This window comes from Humulus lupulus, chromosome 6 (assembly GCF_963169125.1).
Source record: "Humulus lupulus chromosome 6, drHumLupu1.1, whole genome shotgun sequence".
Classification (NCBI taxonomy): Eukaryota; Viridiplantae; Streptophyta; class Magnoliopsida; order Rosales; family Cannabaceae; genus Humulus; species Humulus lupulus.
Window position 1 is genome coordinate 18,171,372 of NC_084798.1, and position 15,387 is coordinate 18,186,758.

The 15,387-nt window shown below is 24.7% G+C and overlaps 1 protein-coding gene across 1 annotated transcript; it reads right to left on the reverse strand.

Annotated features, from left to right (window-relative positions):
• Positions 1–5,158: 5,158 nt before the first annotated feature.
• On the reverse strand, positions 5,159–15,069 carry LOC133784787 (probable F-box protein At1g44080). The gene is made up of 2 exons (XM_062224061.1): positions 14,955–15,069; positions 5,159–6,327 (listed from the first exon to the last, which is right to left on the reverse strand). The coding sequence occupies exons 1-2, from the start codon at positions 15,067–15,069 to the stop codon at positions 5,159–5,161; spliced, it is 1,284 nt and encodes a 427-aa protein (XP_062080045.1).
• Positions 15,070–15,387: the final 318 nt, after the last annotated feature.

The window sequence follows — 15,387 nt, forward strand, 5'->3', positions numbered from 1 at the left end:
AAATCCATTTTTCTCCTCTCCTAGCTAGTGCCTACGTGGCACCCCCTCATTGGCTGAAAGTGGGTCAAAACCCTCTTGTGTCACCAGCCATATTTTGTGGGTATTGGGTTTGTAAAATTGCCATTTTGAGCTTTAAAGCTCATGTTTTTGTGGTATTTTAGAAAAGGAGCATTTTGACTATACACAAAAATAGCTAGGGTAATATTAATAATAATATTTGATTTTTCAAAATCATATCTTATTATTAATATTTCAGATTTATTTTGTAAACCCCATTTTGTTGTTTAATTTCTTTTTAGTCATTTTCTCCATCTATAAATAGGGACACTCTCTTCACATTTAATATGTAATTTTTAGAGTAGTGAAACTATAGCAAAATTTCCACTCACTTTCTTCTCATATTTTCTTCTTAGAATTTTGTGAGAATCATGAGCATAATGGCCTAATCTTCCTAGGAAGCTTAGGGATGATTCCATATGCAAGTGATGTTATTTTGCTACTTTGATTTACTATGATCTTAATGTAATATATTTGAGTTATTTATGTTCTTTCATCTCTATCTTTATTTTGTTATCTCTATTTACTTATGCTATTAGTATATAGGATTAGTCATGCTCTTTCTATGTGCTTCTAATTAGTAAAAGTAATATTGATACATAATTTTATGTCTAATCTTCAATTGCATTATTGCCCTTGGGTATTTTGTCATTTTTTAGATTTTTCATAAGATTAATATTGTGCTTTTAAAGTAAAGAACCTTATAACTCAAATGAACTTTTGTTAGAAAAACTATGGACTTTAATGTTAGATTTTCCAAGTAAATGTTGGGATGTGAACTATTTACTTGTGTATTTTTGTAAATCAAGTAACCAAGTAACTAAACAAGCATATGGATGATTCTTGAAACCTTTCATTTTCTCAAACTCTTGATTACATCTTACCTTTATTTCACTTATCTCATTTCATCACTTTATCAAAATACAATACCAAAATCTCAAACCTCTTTCCATTTACAATTTTATTTATTTCTTGTTACTAAATTTTTGTGTTATTTTCTACTAATCTTTTGATTTAGGTTACCTCCTTGTGGATCGACCGCCCGATTATACTACAACCACCGCTTAGTGGTTGTCACATTTTGGGCGTTAAACAATAAGTTAGAGATTACCACTACACATTTTATATTTTATCATATGTATGTTGTCATGATGGGCTTTATTGCATTTTGCTAAGAGACCTCTTCGCCTAATGGGCTTCTTGGGCTTTATTGCATTTTGATAAGAAAGATCTTTAGACCTAATGGCTTGCCAAGACATTAGAAGTGAGTGAGGTCACGGAGACATGGACCTCTTATCCATTTATATATATATACTAGTGAATGACTCGTGCTTAAGGCACGAGCAACCCGTTAACATTGTTAGTCTTTTTCTAGCGTTTTGCTTCTTGCCAAAAAACTAAAAGTGATTTAAAAATGAATAAGTGAATAAATATATTTTTGTTTTGAATTCTTGTAGGTGAAGAAATTAAATAATAATATAAACAAATAGTTCATAATTAATATTTTTTTCCTCTTGGCTTGGAAATTTAATTAATTGTGTTATTATAATTATTATTATTATGTATTTTGCCACTTCTCTGATTCTATGACAATTTTTCTTTGTTTAATAAATTGATATTTTGTGTGAAGATAACATAGTTGTAAACTAATATTTTTCTAAATATTTAATTCAACTATTTACAATATTACAAACAGTTTATTAATTTGGAAGAAATAAAGACGTCATTCTCCCATTAACAAAAAAATAATGACTATCTTGTAAATCAATAAATTATAGATATAATTATTCTTGAAAACTCCAATAAGGTGTAAAAGAAAAATTAAATGAGGATATTCAATAGAAAAGAAAACTAACACACTTATTACATTAAGTAGTTAGTTTTTTTTTTGAAAATAAACTAACTATATACATTGGAAAAACTTCATAATAATATATTAGAAAAGAAACACCAAGTAAAATATCAAAAGAAAACTAACACATTTGTTTTAAAAAACATAATCATAAAATACTATTTATTCTTTATTATTTTTATAACAATTTATATGATCATGAATGAGATATATATTTATGAAGAAATATGTCAATATGCTTTTACTCATTTATTGTCAGTTTAATATAAAGTGTAGTAGTTTAATTAGTGGATACATATGAATTATTTTGTTAAATTATAAGACAAAAAGAAAACTTAACATTATGATTTGATAAAATTTGATTTATAATACACTTGCTCGTGGTCATGTATGGGATCAATGAAATAAGTAAAAGAATGAAAAAAAAAAAAAGGCTTTCAGGCCTTGGAGAAAAACAAAAAGAAAAGGACAAAAAAAAAAGGAGGAATTCATAAGCTTGTTCACAAATATATATAGTAGTATAGATATATACGACAAAAAAAGAGAATGACCACCAACTTATCCACGCATATATATATACTAGTGAGAGTGGCTCGGGCCAAAGGCACGAGTAACTCGGTACCAGTGTTACTTTTTTTCTTACGTTTTACTCTTTATAAAAATAATATATTTTTGTTTTGAATTCGTGAAAAAATTCAATAATAATATAAATAAATAGTTCACAGTTAATAATTTATTTATTTTTTATAAAAAGAAGGATGACCGTATATGTGTGATCAACACACCAACATAGTATGACTCGAGCAACAAGCCTATTAATACGTGTAACTTTCACATGCATTAAACCACGTTGCATTCGTATGTATTAATATTCAATAAATGATGATAGCCTTTTATTATATTACTATATAAATACAATGGACTAAATACAATATAATCATACATATTAAATTTATATATGTAGATACTATATTGTATATTGTGCATATACAACTACGAATGAATATCATATAATTAGTGTATATTATATATATTGGTTAATAGAAAAAATAAATTAAGAAAAAAAACAAAAAAGAAAAATAACCTTGTATACTTAATACAATATAATGTATATTATGCATATACAATTACCAATAACATAATATAAATCAGTTTATATTATATGTATATATATACTATTTAACATAAAAAACAAAAAGAAAAAAACAAAAAAATAAAGAATGACTTACGCATCTCCCTAGACAGAGTAACATCGTATTTGGAAAACAAAATAGTAAATAAAAAAAAAATTTACAAATAATATATATAAGTGGCAAAACAATAAGGTGAAACGTGTAATAGTGAACTAATAAGAAAAAAAGGAATGTAATAAATTAAAGAATCACAATTTTAGATACAATTACATTTGTGTGTATATCTAACGGACTGTGAAAAGGATGATCAGCAACTAAAAATGAGTGTCTCACTACCAAAAAAAAAAAAGGATCACTCAAAAAATTATTCGTGCATATATATATATATAGTATAGATATATATTAGTCAATGGGTGACAATATTATTCTTTTTCTAGTATTTTATTCCTTACGAGAAGATTAAAAGTAATGTAGAAAGGAATAAGTAAAAAAATATATTTTTGTTTTGAATTTTTATGTGTGAAGAAAGTAAATAATAATATAAACAAACAGTTTATAATTAATAATTTGGTTATGGGCTTGGAAATAAACTAACACACTTATTACATCGATTTAATATGTAAAGAATATATTTCAAATTAATTTAGATATAATAAGCATAATTAGTGAAAATAGATTTTTTTAAAATATATATTTTATTTGATAATTTTACAATGTTAATAATACACATACAATAACATACATATCCAACAAAAATTGATACACATACATAGTTTTAATAATGTAAAAACAATTAAATTAAAAGAAAAAGAAAACTCTTTTTTTTTTACTTAAATGTATTTTTGAATCTTAGATAAATAGATGTTTATATATAATAGAAGTATAATATTATGTTTTTAATAAAATAGAAAAAAAAAACATTAGTGATGTTTGGACTAACATATATAAATATATAAAAGTTCAATTCATAAATCTTCAATAACACGTCTAATCTTTTATTATTAGAAGCCTAAAAATATTTTTTTTTAATGAAGAAACTATTCATTTAGGGATGAAATCCAACTATTTTAAAAAAAAAAATGGTGATACTATATATTTTTACAATAATTAAGATACTAATATATCAAACTAACTGAAAAAAACATAAAAAACTATGATCATATCAAAGAAATGATACTTCTTAAATAAAAATGTCAAAGACTTTAACCCCAACAAATTATTATTATTATTATTATTATTATATGAGTAATACTTTTTTTGGTGAATATATGAATAATAATGTTTAATGTTTAAAGGTATTCTATTTATGTTCCTACAATTGTATTGACTTATTTGCTTAGATGTGGCAGAAGTAAGGAGAAAACATGAGCGATGACAATAAACACTTAAGTGAAACTTATTCACATTTGACCACATACGTATATAACAATGACCCATCATATTAAATAATTAATTTAATAAAAAAAATTAAATGAACTATAACAATTGAAGAATTATAAAAAATATTGAATTTGAAACAATACAAAGAATAAGAACATGAATATGAATAAAGACAAAAAAAACTTATACTCAAGCATTTGACCACATACATATAACAATATAAAGAAGAAGAAGATAAGAGAGAGATATCGTCGGTGCAATTAATAGACATATAGAGAACTCTCTTGGGGAAAGCTCTAACTGTATGAAGTTTCTAAAATTAATAATCCTATTGCTATAATTGATTATCTTGTTCTTAGTTTAATTGTTACTTGTATATTCCGTTTAATGAATTCATAGTAATTAGGCTCTGGAAAAAGGTTTCTATACCATACAAAAGTTCATTTAAAAATGAAATTTGAAGTTTATTGTCTGTAACCAGAGACTCATCTTCTTGGAAAATGTCATTATATACTTAGGAAATCATATAAATTGTCTTCTTTGTTTTAATATTGTAATAAGTAATTAATTCAAACACTAATATAATTTATCTATAAAATAAACCCTAAAACAATATAAACTTATATTAGCTATAATGAAAACTATACAATAAAAAAAATTCAACCAAAGATATATAATAATAATAATAAAAAATAATCTTTGTTTATACAACTCATAAACGAAAGAAAAAAAAAGACTATATAGATAAAGTAGGTAAAACCCAAATTGGTTGGCGACCACGTGTTTTGGGAATGGTTGCTGCATCAAAATTGAAACCCCTTCGACTACAAACTCTTGTTTGAATATTGTACACACCAAGATCCATTTGACCTTTATGTGCATAGTCAATGGTATCTTTGTCATCAATGAAATATATCGAGTCCTTCTCACAACCAACAAAGTTTGATGCCAACACACACACTGATGTGTTATCACCCAAAAACAAAGCACTATCGCCTATGCTTTTTATCTCAATCCATTTCTCCGAACTCCACTTGTAAATTTTAAACTTGATAGTCACACAGTTATAAAAAGCACGAGTATACCTTTCATACCTTTTAACATGCAGAAGATCTCCTCCTAATGATTCTACCAAGTATCTCTTGTAACAAGAACTTCTTCCTACTACTGGTTCATAACAGTCATAATCATCGTCTGGAATAGTAGAATCGGCAAAAAAGTTAACATTGTTGTCAACATCGAAAGATGCAAGTTGGCTAGTAAGAGTTATGGCGTAAAATTTGTTCTTGTGATACACAAGATCATCAAAGGGTGATTGTATATCAATTTGAGACCAAGTAAGTTGTTTGAGTGGCCTGATATAAGCCAACTTGTATTGTCCAAATATGACTGCAATGATTAAATCTTTAGGGTTGGCTATTGGATCAGGAGTGTGTATAGACATCTTCATAACATAGTATTGACGATATTTAGCAATCCCTTCCAATAGTCCCTTATCCATGGGAGTTGATGATATTGGAGGAAGGTGAATAACATCATTAATACTAATTCCAACAAAGGGTTTATAGAGCGTTAAAGATAAATTGTCATCAAGGGTAAGTAACCATCCTTGTGAAGAGCCACCAAAAGAATGATCATATGGAGGAAGTAATAAATTTGAGATTAAGAACTTGTCTGACAACACATCATACACACTCCATTCATCCTTATTATCATCTTCTTTGTGTTTGTTAGGAACCAACAACATTGGTACATTGTGAAAACTCAATTCCACAAGTTTCCTTTGGTTATCCTTTGCCACACTGTGCCAACACTTACAAACACCACTGAATTGCAAACACTGTTTTACTGTTTCCAAGTTACCAAAAACTTGGTCGAAAAGATGTTCTGGTAAACTCGACCAATCTGAAATCATTGAGAACGTAAAATTAAAAACAAAAAAAACTAACTATTAATGGTATTCATGTCATGTTTAATAATTAGGAAAAAATTGCATTAAAACTATACAAGGTCATTATATATAAATAGATATATTATTACCTGGTGTGTGACTTTCACTTAGGCGCACACTGATGACGGCAAGGGAGAGTTCCATTGCTGTTTGACTAATTAGGAACACAAATGTGAAGGAAATTTGAGATTGTAAGTTATATATAACAAGCTGCTCATGTATGAATATATATATACATATATATATATATATGGCGGTCAAGAGTAATATTTTTTAAAATTCAAAATATCTTTTTTTAAAACTTCGTTGCTTATTAATTTAAACTTCGTTGGCTTATTAGGGTCAATAATAATCTTGTTTAAAATTCAAAATATCTTTGTATAAATATATTTTTATCTATTTGATTTCCATATTTTAAATTATAATTATCTTGTGCTCATTTTAAATTATAACCTTATATCTTTTTATTTGAAGGTATGATTATTTTTTTACTATATTTTCGGTTGATTTTTCTATACATATATATTTAATTATTTTTATTTTTATTGCTGATTTTCATAAAACTGTCATTAATATCTTTTTTTAAGACTACGTTGCTTATTAATTTGAACTGAAATCTATTATGATTATATTTATTTGATTTTAAATTGACCGCATATCTATCCTATAGTTTTTTTATATAATAAATGTGTAGATAATGAATTTTTTTTGTTTTAACAATATTTTATATTTTTAATGTTAACTTTAACGGAATATTTTTATATTTAACAGAATATTTTTATATTTAACGGTAGTTTGTAAACACTTAAATTTAAATAAAATAAAATAAATAATTAAAAAAATTAAAATATAATATTTTTGAGATATTTTACAATGATAATTATTTAAAAATAATAAATAAATTAAAATAAGATATATTTGAGATATTTAACAATGATAATTATTTAAAAATAATAAAATTTTACATTTTATAACTTAAATAAAATTTAATTAAACATATAATATAATTTACTGTCAATTAGCAACAAATTTTTTTTTTTTAAAAGCAAGAAACATAAATTTAAAATCTCTTGTTGTTACCCCCAAATTCAAAACTTACAACAAATATAAACTTAAACAAAAATAAATAAATTATTTAATTAGAATAGGATATATATTTGAAATTTATATGATATTAATATAAATAATTAATAAACTCTATAAATAAAACTAAGTAAACGTGCATATTGCACGTACTTGTATCTAGTAGTAATATAAATTCAAATATTATAAATTATCTTTATTCTAAATATATTTATAATAAATAATCTTAATTTTTATTAATTTTTTTCATCATTTATATTTAAAATAAAACATAATTTTTTTTACCACTTAATCTATCACTACAACAAATAACATTTTTTGCGTCGATATTATTTGCGGTACCCCAATCTAGCCGCCACCCCCCAAAAGTCTCTTCCTCCCTCACAATATCTCCGACCATCACTACCACCACCACCACCACCACCACCCTCTTCGTCGTACTGCTGCCACCTCCCCATCGTCCCTCCCTCACCATCTCCGACCAAGCTTCAGTGGACTTCTCTTTTGAAGTAATGTGTTTTAAAGTATATTTTTAGTAATAATAGATATATTCTAAGTCAATATCAATGCATATTTCAAATTTTTTTCCCAACATTAAAATTTAAGAAAAATAAATTTTCTATGCATATTGATGCTCAATATGGTGGGTTTACGATATATACTTATTCTATATGTTTCAATATTAATTAGTTAGATTTTTTTTATATAATTTTTTTTTAATGATATTTCATTATGATTTTAGCCCAAATACTAAGATAGGTAATTTGTATAACTTTCACAAACATTTTATATGTTAATGTTTTCTACAACCATAAATCATGTCGGGGGAGGTTTTATTAATGAGTGAATAATAAGCTGAATCTAAATATAAAATTTAATAATGTCATTGTCATATATTTGTTGGGGGAGGTTTTATTAGTGGATCATAAAACATGTTTTTTGATGTCATTTTCTTTGATTAAAAAAAAGAGAGAAGAAGATATATTAAATAAGGATGCGTTTGATTGAAGTTTGAATATTTTCTTTGTCTTGATTTGGATTTTTGGAAATTGTGGGTTTTGTTCTTTGCTTGCTTTTAGACTATGATTATCATTCAGGCTTTATTTCTTGATCTGGTATAGATTTATGGACAGATTTGATGACACATATATATATATGTATATTTTTTACATGTTAACTCAATACTTAATTTTTTTGATATAATGCTTAGCTATCTATTTGGGTTTGTTTCATCTTTGACAGGAGTACCCAACACGTTGATTTTTGGTTGTTGGTGTTGTGGGCTTTGTGTTATGTGTCAAAGGGTAGTTTTTTAATGTAAGCTTTGTTTTTTCTCATGATTTTTTTTATATCTTTTTCACAATGTCATTGCATTTGGCAATCAGGTTGGTTTTTTTTTTTTTGGAATTTCCTCATTTGGTACCATGTGTTTTTGTAAAATAGCGTTTTGGTACCCTCTTTTTTCAATAATTCTTACTCTATATTTTAAAATCATACATATAATGGTACCCTAAACTCAGATTCAATAAATAAAATTTTATCAATATGACCAAATTCTCATCAGTTATATGTAATTAACTAATTAAATTTAAATTTAAAACTCATAAATTGATAACAGTTTGATTAAATTAGCAAAATTGTATCAATTATATTTGAGTTTAGGTTATCAAATATGCACAATTTCAAAATACAGGTTACCAAATATGTACGATTTCAAAATACATGGTACCAAATGAGCATTATCGTAAACACAGGTACGCTTATTTTTTAGTTTTGATGCCCAATAGATCCTTGGTTTATAAAATGAACAGGACCAAATCCCAATGAGATTATCATTAGCTGATTGTTTATTTCATTTAAAACTCAAAGTCTTAATTTTTATTGAATAAATTTATGCTTTGGGTTTGGATTTGGATTTATTTTTGTTTCGTTTGATTGATTCATATAGTGGTAAAAAAAAAGGATTTTGCTTTTGTTGATTTCTTAAATTTGTTTATGGATAATGGATTTATTTTAATTTTGTTAGGTTAGGGTTGTTTTTTTTTCAAGTAATGATATTTTTACTTTAGATTTATTGGATGATTCATAAGTTTTTTTTTTCTTTTTTAATGGTTGCAGTTTAAGATTTGGTTATTCTTTGGTATATGTATATATTTCAAACCTCATAGTTAAGCTTAATCTAATCAATCCTAAATTCTATAGGTTGATTTTCTATCTGCATCTTCTAGCCTTGTTGAACAAATATTTATGGTTTATGAAAATATCATTAATGCTTATAGGTTTTTTCACAGTTTGTTATTAGTTTTAACATTTATTATCATAGTAATTGAATAGCAATTGATGGTTCTAATTCTCTAAGTACTATTTTATTGTTTTACTATTAATTAATTACTAAATGTATTAACTGAACATAGCATAATAAAATAATTCATAACTGTTTGTATAAGATGTTACCTTGTATTTTCTTGAACTTTATCTTATATATCTGATTGTACTTATTTGTGACTCACTGCCTGATTTGAGATAAATTAAATATGACTAGAAAATCAATATAGCATTCAATGATGTGGTTATAAAAAAACTTGAAATCACAATATTTTTTGTGACAATAATTACTTACCTGTCAATATAATTAAAATAAGATGATACTTTGTGTTTGTGTAAACTTTATTTGATAAACTGAATTCTGACTCGCCACCTGAATTAAAAATGGTTAGTAAATCAATTTAATCAATATAGCAATCAATGAATGATGTGTGGTTATAATGAAATTGAGTTTGGTGTAATTTTTTATGGCAATATAACTTACGTTAATGTTTTGATGATGGTTAGAGAGTCACAGAGAAAATTTTATGTTAATAAAAATTATTAATATTGTAACTTTGTTATATATATATAGGGATGTTATATTGTAGATATTTTTAAAAAAAATTAAACTTAATTTTCTCTGAAAAAATCTTAACCGAATGAATTAAATTTAGGTTGATTGTATTGAATGCCCTATATACACTGTGATCAATATTGTTTATTTTTTTCCTTCTAAATATACAATTTAAAAAACTTCATTTAAAAGTTAAAATAAAAGATGTTTTAATTAAAATAATTAAATGGCTAGATTTCCAATTGACGTAAATATACTAAAAAGTTCTTAACAGAATGAATTAAATTTAAATTGGTTAATTTATTGATTTCCCCAATTATACGATGGCCAGATTTTTTATTGATAAAAAATAGCGCAATTCAAATCAAGATTTTATAACGAATTCAATTTTTTTAATGTACTTTAATTTTTTTTAATTTAAAAAATGAAGCACGCAATTTTTAAATCATTGATCATTGTTTTTAATTTATTTGATCAAAAAACGTTAAAGTTAACTCATATTAATAATATTGAAATCTATAAAGTAGATAGAATTAATTTTCAAATCGTTGGTCAACTTTTTTTAAATTTTTTATAAAAAACGTTAAAGATAACGGCAGATTAATGAAATTTGTTATATATAACTTAATCTCAAATCTGGGTGCCTAATAAGTCAAACCGCAATGGAACTCTTCCGTGTGCGCCTAAGTCAAAGCCACATACATATCTATATACTAGATACTAGATACAAACAACGTACATATTGCACGTTTGTTTAGTTTTATTTATATAATTTATTAATTATTTTTTATTAAATTTATATTAATGTCATATAAATTTTAAAATAAATATCATATTTTAATTAAATAATTTATTTATTTTTGTTTATGTTTATGTTTATTCTAGTTTTTGTATTTGAGAATGACAACAAGAGATTATATATTATGTGTTTAATGTAATATTAAATATTATATGTGGATTTTAAATTTAAGTTTATTGCTAATTTGTTAAAAAAATAATTTGTTGCTAATTTACTGTATAGTATATTACATGTTTAATATGATATTATTAAATTAAGTTTAAGTTTAATTAAATTTTATTTAAGTTATAAAAAATATGATTTTATTATTTTAAAATAATTATTATGGTAAAATATCTCAAAAATATCATATTTTAAATTGTTTAATTATTTATTATTTTAAAATAATTATCATGGTAAAATATCTCAAAAATATCATATTTTAATTTGTTTAATTATTTATTATTTTTAAATAATTATCATTGTAAAATATCTCAAAAATATCTTATTTTAATTTTTTTAATCATTTATTTTTTTAAATTTAAGTTTATTGCTAGTTTGTTAAAAAAATAATTTGATGCTAATTTACAGTATAGTATATTACATGTTTAATATGATATTATTAAATTAAGTTTAAGTTTAATTAAATTTTATTTAAGTTATAAAAAAATATGATTTTATTATTTTAAAATAATTATTATGGTAAAATATCTCAAAAATATCATATTTTAAATTGTTTAATTATTTATTATTTTAAAATAATTATCATGGTAAAATATCTCAAAAATATCATATTTTAATTTGTTTAATTATTTATTATTTTTAAATAATTATTATTGTAAAATATCTCAAAAATATCTTATTTTAATTTTTTTAATCATTTATTTTATTTTATTTAAGTTTAAGTGTTTAGAAACTACAGTTAAATATAAGAATATTCTGTTAAATATAAGAATATTCCGTTAAAGTTAACCTTAAAAAAATAAAAAACCGTTAAAATCAAGAATTTCCGTTATCTACACACTTATTATATAGAAGAGATAAAGGCCTTGTATAGTTTTAATGTAATTTTTTCCTAATTATTAAACATGAATAATATTATATGCGAGATATGTAAAGGGAAATTTTATGTAATATGCATAATAACTTAGTGAATTTTTTTAATATGCTATTATAAGTTACTATTCCAAATATATGATAATTTTAATTTTTTAGACAAAAATACCCTTAATATTCAAACACTTATTTTCTCTCTCAATCCAAACTTTATTTCTCTAATATCTCTTATTCTCTCACTCTCTCTAACATTATAATCTTGTAGATCTTGAAAAAATACCAAAATTTAAAAAAATTATCTGAAACCGACATTTGAGTGAAAAAATATGAATTTACAAAGTTTTCGTCAAATTTCAGTGTAGAGCATCGAAATTGCATCGAAAAAGCATCGTTTTGGATAAAAATCAAGTTTTCATGATTGCATCGAAACATCATCGATGTACCATTGATTTTGCATCGAAACACCATCGATTTTGCATCGAAAAGTCATTGTTTTGGCCAAAAAAATAAGTTTTATGATTGCATCACAAGAGCATCGAAACACCATTAATTTTGCATCGAAACACCATAAAAAAACATCTAAATTGCATCAAAACGATGCAAAATCGATGTAATTTCGATGCACTTGCGATGCAATCATAAAACTTATTTTTGGCAAAAACAATGTTTTTTCGATGCAAAATCGATGGTGTTTCGATGCAAAATCGACGATGCAAACATGAAAACTTGTTTTTCGCCAAAACGATGCTTTTTTCGATGCAAAATCAATGGTGCATCGATATTGTTACGATGCAATCATGAACACTTGATTTTTAGCCAAAACGATGTTTTTTCGATGCAAAATCGATGATGTTTCGATGTTTTTTCGATGCAATCATAAAAACTTGTTTTTGGCCAAAACGATGTTTTTTCGATACAAAATTGATGGTACATCGATGATATTTCGATGTTAAATTGATGGTATTTCAATGCAAAATCAATGGTACATCGATGATGTTTCGATGCAAAATCGATGGTATTTCGATGTTGTTGCGATGCAATAATGAAAACTTATTTTTTTAGCCAAAATGATGACTTTTCGATGCAAAATTGATGGTGTTTCGATGCAAAATCGATAGTGCATCGATGATGTTTCAATGCAATCATGAAAACTTGATTTTTGTCCAAAACGATGCTTTTTCGATGCAATTTTGATGCTCTGCACTGAAATTTGACGAAAATTTTTTAGGTTTATATTTTTTCACTCAAATGTCGGTTTTAGATTTTTTTTTTTTAATTTTGATATTTTTTCGAGATCTACAAGATTAGAATGTTAGAGAGAGTGAGAGAATAAGAGATGTTAGAGAGAGAAAGTTTGGATTGAGAGAGAAAATGGGTATTTGAATGTTAGGGATATTTTTGTCTAAAAAATTGAAATTATTATATATTTGGGATAGTTGGCATATTAAAAAATTTCACTAAGTTATTATGCATATAACATAAAATTTCCCTATGTAAATAGTTTGCTATATTTAATATAAAAAAATTAATATATTATATATTTAGTATAATTTTTAGTATTATGCTTTAATGTTGTAGAAAAATTTAATATTAATTTGATATGTATTGAAATTATATAAAAATGAGTTATTTTTCTTTATATTTTATTGCTGATAGTATAGGATAATAATAAAATAATAAGGTAAAAAATATAATATTTAATACAAATAGATAAAAATAATAAAAATAAATAAAAAAGTGTAGCATTTATGATGATGCAAAATATGCACCATGTTATATTGTGAATCAAATTTGGCCTAATTTTTAACATGTGTCAAAGTTCAAACATGTTGCTTTATACGCTCATAAAAATAATTAGTTATGCGTGCAACAAGATATTTGAAATTAGTTTTCAGTATTATAAACTATTCGAAATTTTCTAAAAATTTACAAGATGCTCTAAATAGCTACAATATACATGGTCATAAAAAAAATCGCGCTAAAAACTATACACGAGTCGAGAAGACCGAGAATCCCACCACTAGGGCTTAAAGAATTCCGTATATATATTAGATCCACTAAAAAGTATCAATAAAATTTTCGGATGTGATAAATGCTCACTATCTAAAATTAAAGGTAATCATTTAAAAAAAAATTAAAGGCAATAAAAAAAATAGTCGAAAAGATGACCCGAAAGGGCGAATCAACTATGATTGACCACACGTTGTGGAATATTTACACTTTTATTATTTGACTTTCTTTTAAAAAAAAAAAATTATTATTTTATTTATCCATTCCATAGAGAGAAAAATTAAAAAAAAAATCTTGGAGCTAATTAATATGTATGTTGATTGTGGATTTTATAGGAAATTTTGAAGATTCTGTGGTGGCGTTTGGGAAAATTTTTATTTTAAAATTTTTTAAACTGTTTTTTGATTTATGAAAAATAAAAATGCGTTTAGTAATTATATTTGTTTTTTATTTTTAAAAATAAAAAATAAAAAACATGTTTGGTAATTAATGTTTTTATTTTTTATTTTATAAACTTAAATATGAAGATATTTTTTTAAAAAAAAAATTAGTTATTCTATGTTTTCTCTTATAAATTTTCTCTACACATTTTAAAATTATAAATATACAAATTTTTATTACAAAAACACCATTTTAAAAATCAATGGACATTTTGTTCATATCATTACTTCATCTAAAAACAATCTTAAAACCATATGATAATGAGAGCCTATAATCTACTTTATTTTGGGGCAAATAGTACTTAAGGAAAATCTAAGATTCTAAGCTCTAACCATAGAAGTTTCCTGACTTGATGGCATCCTCATTTGCATCTCCAAGAGTTGCTTCTTTCAAGTACTTGTTTGACAATTGAACTCTCTTTACATTTTCTTGCTCTTCAACAAGCATGTTTCCATACTCAATAAGCTTTTCAAGTGTTATCTTTGGCTGCTCATATGTTGGGGTTCTTTCGAGTTCACAAGTCTCTTTTTGATGTTCTCCACACCAATCCCCTTTTTATGTTCATTTCTTAGGGTGAGACTTGCATAGAATGGTGGAACCATCAACATAAATATACCGAGTATGGATTGCACTTATATTGGATCTTACAGTGTATGCAAATTCATCAACCAAGTTCATGATGCATTTAGCTTCAATGACTTCAGGTGATAGTCTCCACCACCAAGAAACTCTGCAATAAGACGGTCTAATAATTATTACTGATCA

Coding starts and splice junctions, on each gene's coding strand:
- LOC133784787 (XM_062224061.1), bottom strand. CDS start 15,069: ATGCTTGTTGAAGAGCAAGAAAATGTAAAGAGAGTTCAATTGTCAAAC. Junction 6,328..14,954: donor CAAGTCAGGAAACTTCTATG/GTTAGAGCTTAG, acceptor CAATGATTTCAG/ATTGGTCGAGTTTACCAGAA.